Source organism: Convolutriloba macropyga, chromosome 8 (assembly GCF_964194025.1).
Source record: "Convolutriloba macropyga chromosome 8, txConMacr16.3, whole genome shotgun sequence".
In the NCBI taxonomy this organism is placed as follows: domain Eukaryota; kingdom Metazoa; phylum Xenacoelomorpha; order Acoela; family Convolutidae; genus Convolutriloba; species Convolutriloba macropyga.
The window spans coordinates 8,442,322-8,463,551 of record NC_134475.1 but is presented as its reverse complement, the minus strand read 5'-3'; the positions used below and the strand labels follow the sequence as shown (position 1 = coordinate 8,463,551).

Below are 21,230 nucleotides of genomic sequence, written 5' to 3'. Positions count from 1 at the left end.
AAACTAGAAAATTTCATCAAATTTAACGGAAAATTGTACAAAAACAACTGAATTCGGGCTGTTATTCAGTAAAGTTTGAACCGCGATATCTCCACGGAAAAAAAGAATTAAAAAATCTTTTTAATTTGATGTTCTATGCTGAAAGGGCTTTTTAATGATACCACTACCATTTCTCTACGATGAATATTTTGATCGGCCAAAATTGACTGAACAAAAAACCATTTGAGTATATAGTTCCTCCCCCCACTAAAGTGCGTCGGAGCAATGAGGTGTGACCAGAGACCAAATCTGAACATAGTCTGATCAGAGTCGATGACTGGTGTCTAGCATCCTAACCTAGATGATCATGTGTTTTTCAGGCAACCCAGTCTATCGCATAGCTGAGGCTACAATTTACTCTACTGATAACGATACAACCAGATCATTTGATACCCAGGATATAGCCCAGTCCCAGTTCTCAGCTTCGGACCCAGTCTTCAAGATCGACCAGGACGAAGCGGTCCTCTTCCGAGGGTACCCTAGCGCTGTCACCATCTACAGCGATAGCAGCTACATTACCAACATACGATTTGACTATGATTTCCAGTTCGAGCCGGTTACGTATGGCAACGAATCTCTTATCGCCACCGCGAACGAGGTAATTGGATAGGATGATTTTACAAATATCTTTTCTCATCTCATCTTGCTCAGCTTTTCTTTTTTCCCTATTTGTCTTATTATCGGCTTATACTAGATTTATTGATGCCTTTTGTAGTTGTTGTCATATAGGGACAATAATACGGTTTCTTGTTAATAGCCGCCCTCATCTTCTCAGCCGGCTATTATAGCGCTCCTATTTTTTTTTACTTCGTCGAATAAAAAAATGTTTCGCTTTACCTCATTTTGCCGCCTTTTCAACATTTTGCGTGAAATCTTTTTGACTTCTCGAGGCTAGTTTCTCTCTTCTCTCATTCTGCTTAAAGTGATTTTGAACATCAGTTGCTCAGCAAAGCAATTCAAAATGAACAGAGTCAGTATAAAAAATTGAAGTCAGAAATAGAAACGGGATAAACCCATAAAGCCCAATTTTAGATGCCCGCTATTTGAACGTCGGTCCTATAAGTATTAGTAACCTCTCTCTAATGCTTATTGTTATTGATAGTAGCCCCTGTAGCCTCTCTCTAAGAAACAGAAGTATGTTCAACTACGAAATGCCATCAAAATAAATCGGACTTAAAAAAATGTTTTTGTACAAAAATCTTTTTTTTCATTATCTTCTGTTATTTCAATCCCAATCATGCTTATTGGAATCAACGGCGGCTATTTTCCGGCAATCTGCCGGGTATGTTTGGTATTATGGAAGGCATAATTAAAATTTAAGAGATATGGGCTGAAGGCAAAAGGCAATTTAAAGCTAATTTTGTGAGTAAAATCCGGTGTGACCAAACGTGTCAGTTCGTAGATATCATGGTCCGTAAAAACGAAACAAAAAGCAGAATATTTTGAGATTTTGTTCAAAAAAACCTAAGAAACGATTTTGAAACGGATAAACACAAGAAACTGATATGGCCGTTTTTGACGGGTAAATTAGGAATAGTTGATAATTGTCGGGTAAATTTGTAAAACCGCAAAAAGAAGGATTCTTACTCTTAGGATTATGACTGTTCATTTTTGAGCAGTCTTGACAGTCACCATGACCAATAATTTTTTGGTAATACCGTCATTTCAAGATATGAGGATGTAGGTGTTTTGATGTCCGGATGTTGGGATGACACTGAATGGCTCGGCGGTACGGCAAAAACGGTGAAGTAAAATGCCGGAGTTACAGAAGTAAGCTTACTGCTAAAATTTATACGGGACTGAAATACTAATATAGTAAGTCCCATAAAGTTGCAACGCAAGCGAACGTTCGAAAAACTTTCAACATGCAAAAGAACAACAAAGTATTCATCTCTGCATGTATTAAATTTGAACTTTGACCTTTGAAACGTTCTATAGCGTTGCAACTTTATGGGACTGACTATATTGAGTAGTAGTTATTTACTACTGAATGAAGAATTCGGAGTCTCTGATTGGTCAGAATAATTCATGTAATAGAATGCTGTCCGATGCAGTTCAAAAAGGGGAAAAACGATGATGTCCTATAACAATTGGACCGATTTCATCCTCTCTCGGAAAATCGACTCTGGCTTGTAAACAAACTGAATTGACATGTTGACGATTGAGCGTTAGTTTATTTTGTGACCCCTATCTCAGTTGAGATATTTTACAGTTCAAAGAGTTTGAATTGTATGGTGACGCTGTCCTTTTTTGAGATCTGTTCACACATTTTCATGATTTTTGAAGTCAAATTGGAGTAGTGATTTTGGTCACGACGAAACAAGAAGTGGAGCAAAAAACAAATGATTTTGCAGCGAGACTTTTTTCACTCTAATTTTATGGTAGAGTGAGAAGACGATGTTTGAAAAAAAATCGCAATTTCTCGCTGGTGTTTTTTTGTTCATATACTCCAATTTGGTTTCGATTTTAACTCTTTTTCCAATATTTTTATTGCACATTATTTTTGTAAATAGTTTTCCCAATCCTTTCGTAGTCCAATTTAGATCTCTCTCCCAATCCATTCGTAGTCCATTCGTGGTCAGTGGAAATTCTTTGAATTGTAGGCCAGGACTTGTCCTCGTATGTTTTCTTTTCAGGTGGTAAACGTGTCTCTTGCGAACCAGCGTATCGTAGCAGTGAATGGCGAGACTCATTCTCTTGGATACTTGGAAGGTCTGCAGTTTCAATTGAAACACGACAATGGAACAGAAACACTAACCGACTGTATTGGACGCGGTACGTATTTTTTTATCCCAAGTTCCCTTAGAAAGGCAAGGTCTCTATCCAGCATGTGACCCGAGCCAGCTCTGATCTTAATGACTTGAGTCAAGCACAAGTGGTAAAGCGTGACCGAATGACAGAGTCTGGAAGTTGCTCTACCAAAGTTGCTCTACCAAGGTCGAGGTGTCAATGCCGAAATGACCTCTGATCCGACCATCTTCGAGCGCACACCGCCTGAAATGAAGCCTATGAAACAATAAATACGCATAGCAGACAATTTTTGTTTGATAATGAAGCCTTCTAGAGTAGAATAAAGCCTTCTCTAGTGGTGAAAAAATTTAAAATCTTGCAACAATCTTGCAAGAAATCTCCCAAGGGAATGCATAGTTCTTCTATTTTTCTTGCAAGATTCTCGCAAGATTTGTATCCATCTTGCAAGATTCTTGCAAGATTTGCATCCATCTTGCAAGAATCTTGCAAGATTTTAATTGTGCATTTACCTTTTTGTCCTGGTTACCTGGCTGCTTTTTTGCTGTTGCTTGAGCTGAAATATTTATTCAACTGTCGGAAAATCTTCTGAAGTCAAGTTAAAACCTGACTCTTTTGAGATTTTCCAGCATGATTTCTGTGGTTCTTCCCTCCTTCTTTTTCATTTCGGTCATGGGACCGGCAGTGGCGGAGTTACTGAAATAAAATATATAAGTACTGATATAGTACGGTGAAAAAGCCGCACGAAAATCAGATAAAAAAATCACTAAATGAAAAATAGCAAACATGTTGCCGGAAAATTATCTCAGGTCAAGCTTAAGACCGACTCTTTTAAGATTTTCCACTATGTTTTGTGGTTTTTCCCCTCCTCCTTTTCACTCCGGTCTTGCGACCGGCAGTGGCGGAGTTACTGAAACAAATTATAGGAGTACTGATATAGTACGGTAAAAACGCCGCACTTACACAGTTCTCCAAAACAAACAAAACGACAGAAACCAGATAAAAGGAAAATTAAAATTTGAATAGCTAAAATCTTATCGGAAAATGATCTCAGGTTAAGAACAAACTGACTCTTTTGAGGTTTTCAAATATGAAATGTGTGTTTTCTCCCTCCCTTTTCATTCCGGACCCTGGCCCGGAAAGAGGGAGTTACTCAAATAAACTATAGGAGCACGGATATAGTACGCTAAAACAATGCACCTACGCAGTTCTCCAAAATAAAAGAATGCAGAAAATAAAAAAAATCACTAAAAATGAAATAACTAACAGGTGTTCAGGAAATTACCTCAAATCATGTTAAAAAGCGACAAATTTGAGATTCTCCAGTGTAAATGTTGTAGTTATTACAACCTTTTTAATACAGAGCCTAGACTTGCAGGCAAAGATTTACTGAAATAAGTCATTGGAGTTTTGATAAAGCATGGTAAGAGAAACAACAACACATAAAACAATAATACATGGCAAACTGATTGAAAAAAAGAAAAAGTATCTCGAAAAGTTCTCTGAGACAGAGTTTAAAACAATCTTTTTTAGGCTTTCCCCTGTAAAATTTGTGCCGTTCTTCTCTCCTCCTTTTCTTATTCTGGGCTGGGCACTTGCAGTGGAAGAGTTCAGAAAGTATAAGCTTATATATTGAGTTAAAGGAGAAATGATGAAGCACGGTAAAAACTATATGTAGATTTCCTCACTTAAGAAAAACAAAGAACAGACAACAGTTTATTTACATCCGACAGGATCAGTAACGAAAAATTCCAACTGTTTGTTTCTTTAAAAACTTCGTTTTATTAAAGAATGAGAAAAAGATTGAAAGCGTTTTCGTCTTTTATCAGGTAAATTGAACTATAAATAGACGGATTTGATTTCCTCGAGTTGTCTCTAGTTATTTGTCAGAAAGTTGTATTTCAATTCAAAATTTTGCAAGAAACTTGCAAGCTTCTTGCAAGATTTCACATTCAAAACGCGTGTTCAAAATATCATTTATGTTCAGTTTTGATGGTCAAGAATACTTATATGAGTCATTCAAATTGGTTTTCAGTTAGTTTCAGCTACCAATTATACACAAACAAATTTTACAAAATTCAAAATTTTGTGCCGTTCTTCTCTCCTCTTTTTCTTACTCCGGGCTTGGCACTTGCAGTGGCAGAGTTCTGAAAACATAAGCTTATATATTAAGTTAAAGGAGAACTGATGAAGCACGGTAAAAACTATATGTAGTTTTCCACACTTAAGAAAAACAAAGAACAGACAACAGAGCATTTACATCTGACAGGATCAGCAACAAAAAGTTTCAACTGTTTGTTTCGCTAAAAGAAATTCGTTTTAATAAAGAATGAGAAAAAGATTGAAAATGTTTTCGTCTTTTATTAGGCAAATTGAACTTTAAAAAGACGGATTTGATTTCCTCGGGTTGTCTCTAGTTATTCGTCAGAAAGTTGTATTTGAATTCAAAATCTTGCAGGAAAATTGCAAGCTTTTTGCAAGATTTCACATTCAAAAAGCGTATTCAAAAAAGTCATTTATGTTCAGTTTTGCTGATCAAGAAAACTGTTATCAGTCATTTAATTTGATTTTCAGTTAGTTTCAGCTACCAATTATGCACAAAGGATTTTTCCAGAATTCAAAACTTGCAAGATTCTTGCAAGATTTTGAATCCGGGCTATATTTCTTTTTCTTTGAAATAGGTTTTGTAATTTGTTTTATAAACAATAAATTGCTTCAAAGATTTTTCCTAAAACATTTGCACCCCGATTTATTTTTCTGCCTCGATTGATATCCTGTAAAATTCTTGCAAAAATCTTGCAAGTTTTGAATCATCTTGCAGGAATCATGCAAGAATTGAATCCGCTCATCACTAGGGTTCTGGTCTTTTTTGCAATGACAAATTTTTTTAATATCCTAATAAGAAGAACTAGTTGAAGATTACGAATAATTTATCCGTTTTTCGATCATACGTCAGGTTTTAAAAGACTTTGTTTTCTAGAAACATTTTAGGAATTAGAAATTGAAATCAACCAGATTCAGAATATTGCATGTGGGCGTATTGAACCAAATAAAAAATATCCAGAAAATGACATTGACCGATAAAGCATTAGAATTTTCACTCAGAGCCGGCATCCTACTAATGCATATTTTTGCTAATGCGTTCATTTCGAACGTTTTGAGGCCAGGGTATTGTATAGTGCAAATCCGAAAATAAAATTTCTTCCTTGTATAATTTACTATTATCTATTATTTAAGAGCATATACCAAGAAGTAAAATTGTAACTTTCGCGGGGTATATACTGTAAGTTGATTTTTAAACGTAATCAGATACATTTTGTGGAATTAAAGTGGTAAAACTCATTTTTATTTTTAAGGACTCTGTCCTCTAATGTTTACAATAAATCTGGAAGAACAACCAATTAACATTTCTTCCACAAAAAATTGCTACCAAAACTTCGAAGACAATTCAAGTCCTATATAGGACACGTTCAGAAAGATCCAACAAATTACCGAAAAATTAAAAAAAAAACACGTCTCTGACGTTAAAAGCGAACAGAAAAATTTTATATATTGATTTCTGAACGGAAATAATTGGCTTCAAATTCCAAACGAAGTACAAATTATTTGAAGTTCATTTGGTGGTTTTGCTGAAACTCGTTTATGTCATCTAGAGTTAGGCTTCTGTTAATCGTTTGCGTCAAAAAACATGTAAGGAAACTTCTATCGTTGTTGCATGAGTCTTGCCGCTCATGGGTTTTTAGGAATTTTCATTAACTAGTAAAGGCAAGTGCGATGGTATTAAAGAAGCATCAAGAAACTTAGAAGTTCTCTTTATTAAAGTTACAAAGAACGGAAGAAGAACTTACCTGACGAACTTTGCTGCTATGTCGATAAGTAATGGCCACAAAAATAAACGCGATTCGAATTTTCTTTTGGCGCTATCAATATATTATTGACCTATCAATCAAATGCCAGAAGTAAATTCTCCCACCCATAGAAATCTGATTCTAACATCCACCGACCTCCATCTAATGAAATCGATTAAATCTAGGCCATACATGATTCTCATAAAACGTTGATAATGATAGAAAATCACGTCCGAGATTCGGAACTAGGATCAATTCACATGTCAATCAAGTAAAATATTTTTAGCTTATGTAGAAATGGAATTCTATCTTAAGATATCTTAAGAAAATAAAGAAAACTTAAGAAATCATAATGAAATACTAACCTTGGGATATTTCTCAGAAGTTTCGAAATAAATTATAATGAAAGAATAATAGCTAAGTAAGTTAGAATTGTATAAGCGGTTTATCTAACAAATATTGATACTGATTAGTAATGATAGTTCTGACCTTGTCTAAACTGAAGGGATTTAAAAACTCTAATGAAACTTAAGATTTCTCAGCTGAAATTAGAGAACACTTACGAAATTGGGGATAAACTTAATTCAACCAATTTTTTGCCACTTTTTCGCATAAAATTAGTTTATAAAAAGAAATCGGACTTGATTATATCAATATTATTTATTTTGCTGAGTAATATACTCCGTTCTGTTGGTAAGACAGAGAGTTCGAAGTTAGATTTCAGCTTGTTTTTGGCTTGTACTAGGGGATAGCGGGTTTAAGTTAACTTTTTCTAAGTATAGGATTGTGCCCGTTTTTTCTTCATAAGTTAGTTAGGGCAGAAGGTCTTTAAGAGAATGAAAGTCGACAAGAGGGCTGACTTAGAGAAAAACAAAACTTAGGATTTTTTTTCAAAACTTGCTGGAATTTAGAGGCTAAGGCCCCCGCACAACCCTAAATGAATTTTAAATTCTACCTTGGCAACAGCGATGGGATTCAGGAATTTTTGATCTGAACTTTAGGATATTAAAGTTTTGCTGATGAATTTTCAGAAATTGTGAACTGTTTGTGAGGTGTTAAAATTAAGTTTTAATAGATCTTTTACAGTTTAAAATTTCTCCTAAATAAGCGTTAAGTCGTTAATTCTTTTCCTTCTCCTTATTTAACAATTGAATAAGAAGCCTTGATTCCCTGTTTATATCAGTCGTCGATTGATATATTCGGTTAACTGCCCCGAAAAATAATAGATGTCCGGGCACGGTTAATCAAAGGGCGAATCTTTGACCGCTTTTGTTATGAACAGTTTCTGTGGAATAGTTTTTATCGACTCAATTTCTTTCTAAGATCACCTGCTTGTTATATAATCTTCGTTTTCTTGGGATAAGATTGTTTACAATTAAAATTTCACAAAAATAACCTTTGAATTTTTTTTTTAAAAAAGGACCACAGAAAAATTGTCAAAAAACACACGTTTGTTGTGGAGTTAGCTATCAATAGTTGTGTTAAATTAGAGAAGACGATTCAAGACATTCCTTTGGGCAAGCTATTAAACCCCTTAAATGTTATAGACAAACATCCACAAAACCATGTCAATCTCTATGCACAACATCAGGCAGCATCAGGGAGAAACACTCATGAACTGGGCAAACAGAGTAAAGCAGACTTGTGCACGTGACAACCCCTTGGCCCCAGAGGCAGAGTTGTAGAGATTGGCTAACTGGATTTTTACAGAAAGTCTGCTTGATGGCAAGATCACCAAAGAGTTCTAAGAGGGTCTTGCTGTTACTGTAGGCAAGGAATTAGACTTCAGTTTGCACATCCCCGCAACCAGCGACGACAATGATGATGACCGGTGGAGTACCACTGCAACTGTGGGTGTGCGGGTGACAAGAGAATTTGCCACACAAACAGAGATTAAGGAAGTAGCCTTGAAACAATAATTTCTTTTCCATCTTCTGGATTTGTTTCTTTCTGGGCAGCAAAAGATGCGGTGGACAATAGAGCTTCCGATCAGGGGACAGAAAGTTATAATCGGTGGCCAGCAGTGTCAGTAAAGAGCTCGAGTGATCTGCAACCGAAAAGGTCAGGAAGGACACTACAGCCGAGGTTGTGCGAAAGAAAAAGATTCTGCAGAGATCGACGAGTGCGAAACTCGAGGAAACTTACTGGACTTCTGCATAGAACAGGTCATGATAATGAGACCAAGGACTCGCTAGAACTTCATAACACTTCTACTAGTAATTATAATGTGCTTTCACTTTGTTATTGTAATTCTTTTAGTTTTTTACTAATAATTATTCAGGAGAACAGTCAAGTTCGAGTGGGTGGTGTAGAAATGGAGTTTTAACCTTAAGAAATCTTAAGAAAATTCTAAAGAAAGATTAATGGTTAAGTAAGTTAGAACTGTATAAGCGGTTTATCGAACAAATATTGATTTTGATTAGTAATGATAGTTCTGACCTTGTCTAAACTGGACGGATTTAGAACATTTAATGAAACTTAGGATTTCTCAGCCCAAATTAGAGGTTAATTACCAAATTGGGGATAAACTTAATTCAACCATGTAGTTTTTTGGGACTTTTTTTGCATACGATTGGTATATAAAAAGAAATCGAACTTGATTATATCTCTTTTATTTACTTTTGCGGAGTAAATATACCGCCTGATTTTTGTAGTTTTTCAGAGCTGCTTTTCTATTTATTTTGTAAGTCAAGTCTCATTTATTTTGTAAGTCAAGTGTAGGTTAACTTTTTCTAAGCATAGGATTGTGCCCGTTTTTTCTTTATAAGTTAGGTAGGGCAGAAGATCTTCAAGGGAATTAAAGTCGCCTAGAGGGCTATCTTAGAGAAAAACAATACTTCGGAATTATTTTCAAAACTTGTTGCAATTTAGAGGCTAAGGCCCCAAACCACCTTAGCTGAATTTTAAAATCTACGGCTGGTCTAAATGTTCTCTGTATAATTTCGCATAAATAATTACTATAAATACGAGCTAAAATTTGCACATTTTCAGTTCCAATTTAAATTTAAATTTCAACTTATTGTATTCTTTTGACCCGTGTTGTTGACCACGACAGCAAGATAAAAGAAGACATACGTTTCAGTATTCTTGAGCTGTCCAATTGCAAAATGCACTTCTGCAAATAGGTGAAAAAATGTTGTAAAAGCAAATAATTATATACTTTTCAAGTTTGAAAACAGATATAAAGTCACTCGAGAGAGTAAACTCACGAAACCTTTTTTGAAAATTTGGTTCACAGCAACATTGAAATAAGCTGCACTAGAGAAAGCATTTTTGACATAATAAAAAAGTCTGAAATATGAACCCTCGTGGATCAAAATGTTTGTGATAAAAAAATTTGGAATTCTCCATGTTGTCATTTTTTAAAAAAAGAAACATAATAGAAATAGTGTTTTGATGAATCTTTTTTCCTATAAAATATTATCAATTAAATAAAACATTTAAGTTCTTATTTGCTACTCTTATTTCTTGCCAGAACGAATGTTCTACGTCAATTGAAAGATTGTACCTGCAACGACAACTGGAATTTACAAAACTTTCTCTGCAAACTTCTTTGAATGAAAGTATCATCACTATTAAGGAAATTTTATAAAACTAAAACCATCAATTTTTGTTGAAAATTAACCATCACCCATTTGAGTAAATAGAACAGCGTTCACGTCTTCTGCCTAAAATAAGAAAGTGCAGGAACTTGAGATCTAATGACAGTTCCAACTCTATTTAGAAATGTCTTTTTACACATGTATGAAAAATGTTTCAAACGTTAGAAAAACACAATATTTGATAGCTCTGGGCAATTACAACATTCAAATTTTTTCATCAACAAATCAAACAAGGAGGCTCGTTAATTTGCGTTCGCACATGATGTTCCGACCCCCGCTCATGTACATTTCAGAAGAAACTGTCAACCAAATGAAGATATAATCAATAATAGATCTTATAGTTTAAAAAAAATACACAAACTACTAAATGAATTTAAAAATGCTAATCTTCGTTACAGCACTCTGCCACCATTAATAAGACTACGGGAGAAAAAAAATAAACAACAAAATAAGCAAAATGAAAAAAAAAACATATTTTACGGCAAAACTAACACATCTAAACCTTAAAAGAACCTAGTAACAATGTCAAAATGCAATCAGAAGAAAATTTAATTACACAATTTTATTTTTTCGTAACTACAAAACAATTGGAACTTTATATTAATGAATCTAAGTAACAATTTCACAAAAAAGCAATAATCGGGCGAAATTCAAAAGCAACCAAAATTTTTTAAACCAAATATTTACAAACGTCCTAGAATCCATTAGATTTCAACAAAAACATTAATAAATTTACTAAAGAGTCATTAAATAGCCAATAAAATTTGCCGTTGGTTAAAATAAGCCACAAAAACGGAATAAAGATGAAGAGAAACTGGAAAAACTTCAAACAAATCGCGAAAACAAATTATTGAAGCCATTAAAACCTTTTGCTGTTATATGAGTATTACGTTTTTGTTTCAATTGTTAATTAAAATATTTGAGTTAAAACTATACTACACTGAAATAAACATATTTACTTGGGCATCATTTGAAAATCATTAGGATCTGTTATTAAGCGGATGAGCTTAAAGAAGAGAAAAAGTAAGACAGTTATTCACCACTAACAGAACTTTTATGAAAAGGCATACTGTACAACAAAAAACATCAGTTGTGACGCAGTTTCATTATTTGAACTAGAGGGAAGCGGATGGGCCTCTCGATGATGAGAATTAGATACATGTTGACAATTATAACAGCAAAAACTAAGTTAGAAAAAAGATTGAAAGTAAATAATATCATAAAATTTAAGGCTAATTGCTGTAAATCTTCTATACTGAGTAACTTCAGTCATTCAACACTCAAGTAGAGGCTTTTGAGATCTCTAAGCTCTTTACGTCTACATAAAAAACATAAAACAGTCAAAAACAGCAAATAGAAAAAAAAATGAGGGAAAAGTGTCGAAGTCATTAAGAAATCAACTATTCAATACATTTTTTTATATGTTCAATTAATTTTTCAACAAAAGTAGAATGTTTTTTAGGAACAATATGACTTCAAAACCAACAAATAAGATCAAATATATTAAAACCACGAAATTTTTGAGAAAATCCGTAGTATCAAAACCATTAAATTCAATAGCTTTCAACGGAAAATAATAAACAATAAGTTAGAATAGGTTACGCTTCCATGAGAAAATAATAATTTCTGTCATTCTTAAATCAAAACTAATTCATCGCAATAAGTCGGAGGACTATGAAAACGACAACAAATGCAGGCAAAAACCAAAAAATCAGTAGAAAAAAGTGAGAAGACAGTTCCGAAGCCAATAAAACCGTACCGTTTTCCCTGCAAACGTGATCTATGGTCTATGGCAATTCTTCTCTATTCCAATGGGAACTGAAAAAATTACGATAATATGGTAAGATTTCAAAAAAATCCAAAATTATGAAAAAAAAAATAGTCAAAAATTAAAAAAAAAATTATGAAAAGTCGTGCTATCCAAGTCTTAAAGACAATAGTTAGAAGGTAAAGCCGCTAACCAGATTAATTTCGGTTGCAAAAAAAGGAAAAGGATTGATTCTGTCAATAGTGCGACTGACTTAGAGTTCAAGAAAATATGTTTAATATCTTTTAATGTTCAAAAAAAAATTTCAAGAAATTGTATTTGAAGTCTCAACCGCCACTAATTTCAATTGCCATCAACAGAACCCGACGAAAATCTTAAGTTATGTCTCAGTGATCAATGGGAAGACAGCATTGGCAAATTCAAGTAAATCAAAACGACACCGCAAAAAATCCTATGACTATGAAAACAACAACAAAGACAGGCAAAAAACAAAAATTTCAGTAGAAAAGTGCGAGAAGAAATTGTCGAAGCCATTTAAATTATGAGATTTCTCTGAAAACCTTCGTCATAATTCAATGAACGGCTTCTCTAAGCCAATGTTAACTATCAATGTTAGGATAATGTGATAAGATTTCAAAAGGAAACAAATTTACGAAAAAGTTAGCTAAATCGAAAAAATTAGCGAAAACTTGTGCATCGATGTCATGGAGCCGAAAGTTAGAAGATAAAACATTTAACCAAAAAATTGTGGCTGTAATAAAATGGAAGGGGGTTTGTTTTTGCTGGGACTGACCTACCGTTCGCAAAAGTAAATTTATCGATTATTAATCAAAAATTTTTTTCAAATTGTTTTTTTTTAATTCTTAACAGCCATTAGCTGTCCACTCAAAGCACAATATAAGTTGACTTAATTTTCATCAGGTAGGATTTTGATTTATTAGTCACCGAGTTTTTGCCATAGGACTCCGAAAATTTAGTAAAATTTCAAAAAGTAAATCAAAATTTCATTAAAAATTAATTTTTCCATCGAAAAACTATTTTTAAAGTCTTAACAGACATTAGCCGTCCACTCAAACTACTAAATAGGTTCGCTGACTGTTCTTTAACAAGCCTATTGTTTTTTCAGGCAGCAAGTTTATGCCATAGGACTCCGAAAATTGAAGAGATTTTTAAAAAGTAAATCAAATTTTCGTCATAAAATTGTCTTTCGAAATTTTTTTTTAAGTCTTAACAGCCATTAGCTGTCACCTTAAACTACATAGGTTCGGTTAATGCTCTTTAGGAAGCCAATTGCAAATCTAGTCAACGAATCATTGTCCTAGGGCTATAAAATTTTATTAAAATCTCAGAAAGAGAATCAAAATTTAAAAAAAATTACTAAAACTCAGAATCGGAGCCATAAAAAAATGGTCGATTCCTTAAAAACGAAATATTTGTTTATTGGGCATTTTTCGACTGTAAATGAGGTTGGTCATGAACACAATTGGGATTTTAAAAGTGACTAGTCTCCGAGTGAATTGAAAAAAGAAGCAATAAAAAAAAACATGATATGGTTTTAAAAAAATCAGCTCTCAAATAAAAATTGAATTTTTTTTATAGTAAACATCCCTATGAGACGAAAACTACCCCCTTTTATGGCCTTTCGTCTGATAGAATCACACGATTGTTCCATTTGTAGCAGATAATGTAATTTTGAATTTATATTTTTTATAGAAAAAAATCTTAATTTGAACAAAAAGTGAACAAAATCATGCCAACCATCACGTGTTCACGCAAAATTTAAACCTCGATAACTCCCCAAAAAACACGAAATTCAAAAAAATCTTTTTAATTCCGAACTCTACGCGGGACGAGCTTTTTAATGATACCACTCACATTTCTCTACGATGAATATATGGATCGGCCAAAATTGACTGAAAAAAAACCCATTTGAGTATATAGTTCCTCCCCCCAACAAGTGGGGTCGGAACAATAATTCTAATGTCTATTCAGCGTTCGATTCAGTTTTCAGGTCGTTTTCGGTCATTAGATCTGTTTCAATTGCTAGGAAGACTTTGTGAGAGCTTCAGTGTGAACCAGAGCAGCTCAGACGAGTATGTGGTGGCAGTTTCCGGAGAGATTCACGAGGTAACTGGCCGATTTGTCACCCTCAAATTTGCTTGGGCAACCGTCAGTAAGTATCCTCCGAACCCTCCGGGGCACAAACGGAAAAAATCCGATTTTTTCATAACAAAATTATTGACCGTTTACGTTTGTGCCCCCAGTGACATAGCACTACATACCCGGGTCGAGGTTTGGCGGTGACTTTTTGTAAGAAATGCGGTAAAATGCGGTGAAAAAAAGTAATTTTCACCGCGTATATCTTACATTTTTTTGCGATGAATGCGGTGAATCGCGGTGAATTATTTATATTCAGCGCGTTCTCGATATTCGTACAAAAGAGAAACTTCCATACATGGGTTCGCGCCTCTTACCTACTGCATGTCTTCAACTTCTTACTCCACTGCGCCAACTCTCACTTAGATCTTTGTTATTTCCGGTCAGAAAAACAGATGCGATGAATATTTGTAAGAAATGCGGTGAAATGCGGTGAATTATTTTTTCTTCGCATTCACCGCAATCACTGCATTTCTTACAAAAATTCGCCCAAAAACCTCGACCCGTGTAGCAGTTTTCATGCACAGTAAATCATTATGTGAAAGGATTGCACGTGCGTCTCGGGGTGCAAACGATACGCACCAGGGGGGACACCAATTGGAAAGCTTCAATAAATGATTGAAAACTTGATCCCATCTTGACTTCATGATTGGATGATTGGTTCTAGTCCCAGCTAACATTAGCTTAGTTGGGAAAAATAATCAGTTTTGTTATGTTCAGTTACAGTTCAATCACGTTTTAAAATTGCGCTATAAATTCTCATCCACTTTCTCATCATGCATAAATCTTAGTAATCGTTCTAGCCCAGTGCACTGGATTTCGAAAATCTAAACAAAATCTCAGATTTTTCAAGATCCAGGAAACAATTGGAAAGATCCCGCGTTTCCCCGTCAAGAAACTTGGGAACTTCAAAATTCTCCAAAGACCCTCCATGGCAGACAACTTCTTACGTTCAAAAACTGGACGTACCGAGTCTTTAAAAACCGGCCATACCGAAGATTTCATAACACTCCCAGTCAAACATTCCGGCAATTTCTCATAATGCAAACCAATCTCTTCTTGCAAAATTTTTGATGTTCTGATCAACTGAACTAGATCTGATTTTCGCTGGTAACAGATAAATTGCCTGGGAATTAAGAGAAATAAAGTTATGTGATTATAATTGTAAGCCCATAAACATCTTTCTAAATCAGAACTATGATTATGACACTTTACACTCATTTTAACTTTATTGCACTGGTCTGAATTTTTCAATATTTAAATATAATTAACTTAAAATAATTGACAATGAAAAAAACAAGGCCTGTCAGTTTAACTGAAAATTTTAAACCAGTTTTTTTAATAAGACAATACTATCGGCCCTCTTAAATTCAGGCGGCAATTCCACAACAAAAAAACTCGTAGTTTTTTGTTGAAAATTATAGCAATTGCTTTCACAATCAAACTAGGATGAATTATTTACTTTAAAAATACAAAAAATGCCTACAAATAATTGCCCAAAAATTCATATGACAAAAATTTGCAAATCTTATAAGAAGATTTTCAAAAATCATGCCTTTATTTTAAAAATTTACAACTTTTTACAAACTTTGGTTTATAACTCGTTATTAATATCAGCTCTTAAAGCAATGTTTGAAGCAGTTATTGTTTTGTGGAGTGTGTTTTTCTATGCTAATTTTTTGCTGGTGGGCTATTTTTATTCTAGAATGTTTTTTCGCTTTATTGAGTGATCTATACATTCTCCCACGGCAAATAATTTTAACCCCCCCCCCTCTCCGCCACCTTTAATGTTTATCCTCTGAGGCCAGCCTCCCTATGTTTAAGTTACCTCCAAAAAAACAATTCGCCAACAGTTAACCAGATATTTTGGTTTGTAACAATGAAACTTTTGTAAATTTTGATATTTGATTTGTAAGTTACGAATCAAAATTCAGGGCATATTCTGTTTCCCGCGCACCCACCGCTCGGCTTTCGTGGGCATATAAATTTTACGCCCCATTTAGACGCACGTGCTAAATTTTCCATTGTAACGTGCTATATAACATTACGTAAACTGTAATAATTGGGTGGCATCAACAACCCTGGGGGGGGGGGGGGACAAAATATATTCAAAATTTGTAGCAGTTTGTAAATTGCAAACTAAACTTCTCCGTCTGGCTGAGTGACTGATTGTCATTTATAGGTGTTCCGGAGTACTCTCTATCTGGTAACGACAGCTGTGTTCTTGACCAGACTGTCGACTATCACAACATTGATGAGAGCACCTTTAATATAACTGTATCTCCCCCAAGCGGATGCGGGTCCACCCGAACAGGTAAGAGGCTTCAATGAACAACCCAGCTCGAAGTTCCCTGACCGAAGTGACCTCTGATCAGGCCATCTTCGAGCGCACACCTGTGCACGGTCTGCGCGAGTAACATGGTCTCTGGAAAAGGTTTCGAACGGACTTTAGTCTAGACATGATCTGTAAGTTGTCTGACAAGAAGCCATTTTAGTCAGCACCCCCGTGTCGAATATTTAACCCAAAAAGATATAAAATTAGGGGGTAATCGGGGCAATTTTAGCCACTTCCCCTCAAAACTCCTACATAAGTTGGGGGTAATGTGGGGTAATTCGATGCAAGAGTGTGGGTAATGGGAGGCGAAAGGAGGCAAGACTATGGGGTTAATTTGTCGATCAACCCATCACTCTTACATTATTTTACCCCCCTCCCATGGCAGCCATACTCTTGCATCGTTTTACCTCCATAGTCGCAAACTGACAGCGTTGAACCCAAAACTTCTGTCCCAAGAGCCAGTTGTCCCTAGCCTTCAGATCACCGATTGTTGTCCAATACCAGCCATCACATGCATATGACTTAAATTTTTCACAATTACATTATTATACCTCCTAATGTAGACTTTTGTGGTTTTGCCGTTAGAAAGCTTCTTGATAAGACCTTGCTAGCCCAAAAACTTGTGGGACTTTGTTGGGAGTGTACTTCTTGTTGGGAGTGTAATGTGTTGTCAGCAAAAAGCTATGCTCTCTCGGCTGCTAGAAAACTTCACTGCGGATAATTGAAATAACAATCGATGACAACAGCTGTAACACCAGCAAGTGGTAAATTAATAGAAATGACTGAAAGAAATCAGCAATCTAAATGAAATTTGGCGACAAAGTACTAGCTAAAGATTCACACTAAATCAAACCAATTCAATTGACCTATCCCCAAATACAAGAATTCATTCAACTGATTTCTTAAATCAGATAATTCTAACTTTTTCAGCCCCTCATTTGCGTTTTTACTGGTCGCAAAATTTTCCTTCTGCAGTTTCACTCAATGCAACTAAGCAATTAGGTTCTTTCTCAATGAACTCATTAAGCAAATACAATGCTCTCTCACTAAAAATCAGCTGCCCAACTTGAGCACTTCACTTCCTCGTTTTAACTCTGATGTTTTTTCTTGAGTCTACTTGCCCTTATCAGTTTTATCAGCGTTAAATAACATGTTTTTTTAGTAGAAAATTATGACCCAAACTTTACGTTTTAATTGGTGAGAGTACACGATTGGTGAGGAATTGCAGCGTATCACATTCTATAAAGTAAATGATTGCTCCTTTTAACGTGGTAATTACAGTTCAATTAGTTTGGTTATTTCAGGATTGATACAAACTCATGTTTTATGCTTAACGTTTCTGTTATCAATAACTGTATGGTTTTGGTGTTCTCCGTCTTTAAACCTGTTTTTCGTCTGCATGACCTTAGATGTCAGGAATATTTCTTTTTTTGTAGATTTTCAACCATCGTTTATCTTTCCCTCTTAAAATCGTTTTCGAATCTTTTCGGTTTGAGTGAGTTTTTAATTCTTTACAACGCGTCTGACAAACGCTTCGTTTATTTCTTCATTTACTGAGAGTGCGAAAAATATTTTCAGCTTGTTGCGTTTCTTTTTTCCAAAAATTCAAATTGAGCAGCTCTGGTATACCCCGGAAAAAAACCGCTGTTTCGTTTATTACGTGTGCAAAAGTCCAAATAGTCACGAGGGACTGGGAATGATGAAATATGGTTTTAGGCATTTGCGAGCGTCGAAACCAGAAATTTGACAAACTTCAGTTAATTTTGTGAACTGCTCCTTTTTTTATTCAAACTTGAAACAAAATGTCAGCAATTAAAAAAATTTAATCATGTCAGTTATTTCCACTCAAAATTGGTATTGAAAACGTTTTGTCCTAATTGTTCACGTTTCCACTTCTGACTGACATGTTTTGTTCCATCCACTTGCAGATAACGTAAGTTCAAGTAAGGATTTTACGTTTCAGGTGGAAAACTCATTTTTCCCAAAATTTTACCAGATGCACGTGACATTAGCTCTGCAGTTTGAATATGAGAACTCAAACTAGTTTTGTATTTTTTCCAAAAGAAAACAACACTGCTTTTTTGCAATCCGAAAGTAACTTCAGAGTTATTACGCACATTGTTTCGCCCAATAATTGGTCATCCAGATTTTATTCAAAATTGTACCAATATAGTAACAAAAAAAAACAAGTTTTCAATTTGGGTTCTCTTTAAGTTCTTGTTTAATGCATGTTTTTCAACCACTCTTCGGCTGTTTAAAACCGTTTTGGCATCCAGCATGCTTCTTTGTTTTACATAAAATCCAAAAATTTTCAAAGTTACACCAAAAAATCATCAGGTCTAAATTATTTTAACATGTTGGCTCCGACTGTGCGCAAAAACATAAAAATTTTAAATCTTTTCTTCCTACACAATTTGTTTTGCTTTAACTTGCCTTCAGGACAAAATTTTGACCTTTGATTGCAATTTCAACAATAAAATATCAACTTTTAGCAAGCAATTGGGGAAGGATTTCAAATGGAAACTGTCAATTTTTTCTGCAAAGTCTATCAATTTTTTTTTCTACTGTAATCAGATTACGTTCACTACCTGCCACATCTTCTGTTTTTCAAAATTAGTCTTTCTGGCAATTTATTGAGTTTCAAAGCACATTCGGCATTTGTTTTCTTGCCTTATAAGTAGAACTAGATACCATTCCACCTTACACTGCTCAAATTCGTTCTGTTTGTTTTCTTAACAATTACTTTCAAGATTAGCACCAAACCTTTCAAACTATTTAAATTATTCTAAATCAAAATTGCTTGAGAATTAAAACAGCCAATGTGTTAATAGCCAATTACACATCTAATTGACGGACAGAACTAATTAGCCTGGATACGATTCTAATACTGAATTCCTTTTTTCTATAGTAGTGAGTATGAACGTGTGTGCATGAACAAAACAATTTGAGCCCAATTTGTGCTCAAACCTGAAAAAATTAGGAGTGTTTTTTAAATCAAACTTCGCCTTGCGGATGTTTTGCCTTGCAAGTTTTTTTTTCTGAAAATTTGCTCGTTCATGCAAGTGAACAGTTCGACTTACAAGTTCTTTCAAGTTAACCATTCAACTTACAAGTTCTTAGAGCTTAACCATTCGACTTACAGGGCTCTTTAAAGTTAACCATTACTTTCACAGGGTTCATACAAGTTAAACATTCGACTTGACTTATATGTTCTTACATAAGTTCCCAGAATATAGGTTACTACCAGATAATAATTCTGCCTATTTTGTGGCAAAAAAACTATAAAATGTTAAAATGTTGTAAGATATGATTTTAAACAGATGATTCATCTGCATATTCTAAAAAAAGTGTGAATTGAAACTATAAATTAAAAAATGATATATTTACTGAGGAGTCAGGAATTTATTTTGTGAAAATTGTGACATATGAATTTGAAACTTCAATCAAAATCAAAAAGGGTATAAAAATTTTTGAAAATTTTGGACAAAAGCAACCGTGAAGAAGCTAATTGAAATCTATTATTCATTAACGAATTGCAAGAGGACCTCTTCAGTTGATAAAATTGAAAAGTCACCGTTTTGTTAACTTATGGACCATTAGCCGACGAAAAACTGCGATTTGTCCTCTGAATCTTTAATTTGTATTGCGTGTTTTTTTTAAATTGATCAAAAATTTGGCTCTCTTTGATTTCAATCCAACACACATGGGGCTCACTATCATGGGAAATAGATGCTGTAAACAAGGCCGATAGGGAAGGTTAGGAAACCAGTGACGATGAAGAGAAGAGTGACTGTGAGAGCCAAAAAAACTAGACGATATCTTGATCTTGGTAGTACTGTCTGCTCTTGCTCCAAACAGGTTGGATAATTCCAATTATGAAGCATATCTGAACTTGTTGCACTTAATGCCCAGGTTTTGGACGTCAATTTTTGAAAAGACCAGCTCGACCAAAAAGTGGCCTAAAAAGACTATGCTTGGCATGAAAAGACCGTTCACTACCCAAATAGTCTAAGATGTGACTTTAGCTCGGCTTTATCGAACAGCTGAACTTCTGCTCAATCCATGAAAACATTATAATCGCTTGATGCATTTTTACTTGACTGGATTATTAAACGGCTATTTTTCGAACTATGAAAAGACGATGCTCGACCCAAAATATCCATGAAAAGACTTTTGATCGACTTGAAGTAGGATGCTCGAAGCTCGTTTGTGCAATTTTAGCCCCCCCCCCCCATCCTACTAGAATCTTGAGTCCTTTCATAAGTCGAGGTCTAAACCTGGGAGCCTATGATGACCACACATGGTTGCAACTCAAATATAAAAGTACCTCCGTGGACATCGTCGAATTTTTCGAGTAAACTTTCCCCAAAAAATTGTTCTATTGACAACGTGATGCTAACATTGTTTGTTTGTTTGTTCATTTGTTTGTGGTTTCCAGTTGACCAAGTAAGCAAGCAGATCAACTACACAAACAGCATCAAAACAGGTGGAGATTCAGCTGCCAGTGTTATCAACGGGACTGGGGGGATAAGTATTGTGAGGAATGGAGGCTCTGGAATCACAATTACCTGTTTTTACAATTCATCGGGTAAATCAATCAATGATTTTAAAGAATTTTTTGTTGTATCAGATACAGGTCTATATATGTCAGCGCTATTTCGCCGTATTATTTTGTCAGAAATTAAACTGCGAATAAAATACGATAAGTGGGCTGAATTTTCCAAAAATTAAGC

The 21,230-nt window shown here is 34.7% G+C and overlaps 1 protein-coding gene across 1 annotated transcript in view; it reads left to right on the top strand.

Annotated features, from left to right (window-relative positions):
* Positions 1-325: 325 nt before the first annotated feature.
* The window catches only part of LOC142344429 (uncharacterized), a 37,716-nt gene continuing 16,811 nt past the window's right edge, over positions 326-21,230 (top strand). The window contains exons 1-5 of the mRNA XM_075396067.1: positions 326-637; positions 2,676-2,814; positions 14,053-14,178; positions 16,345-16,476; positions 20,936-21,085. Of these exons, the coding sequence (XP_075252182.1) occupies positions 341-637; positions 2,676-2,814; positions 14,053-14,178; positions 16,345-16,476; positions 20,936-21,085 (844 nt within the window). The 5' untranslated portion in view covers positions 326-340. The remainder of the gene's footprint in view (positions 638-2,675; positions 2,815-14,052; positions 14,179-16,344; positions 16,477-20,935; positions 21,086-21,230) is intronic.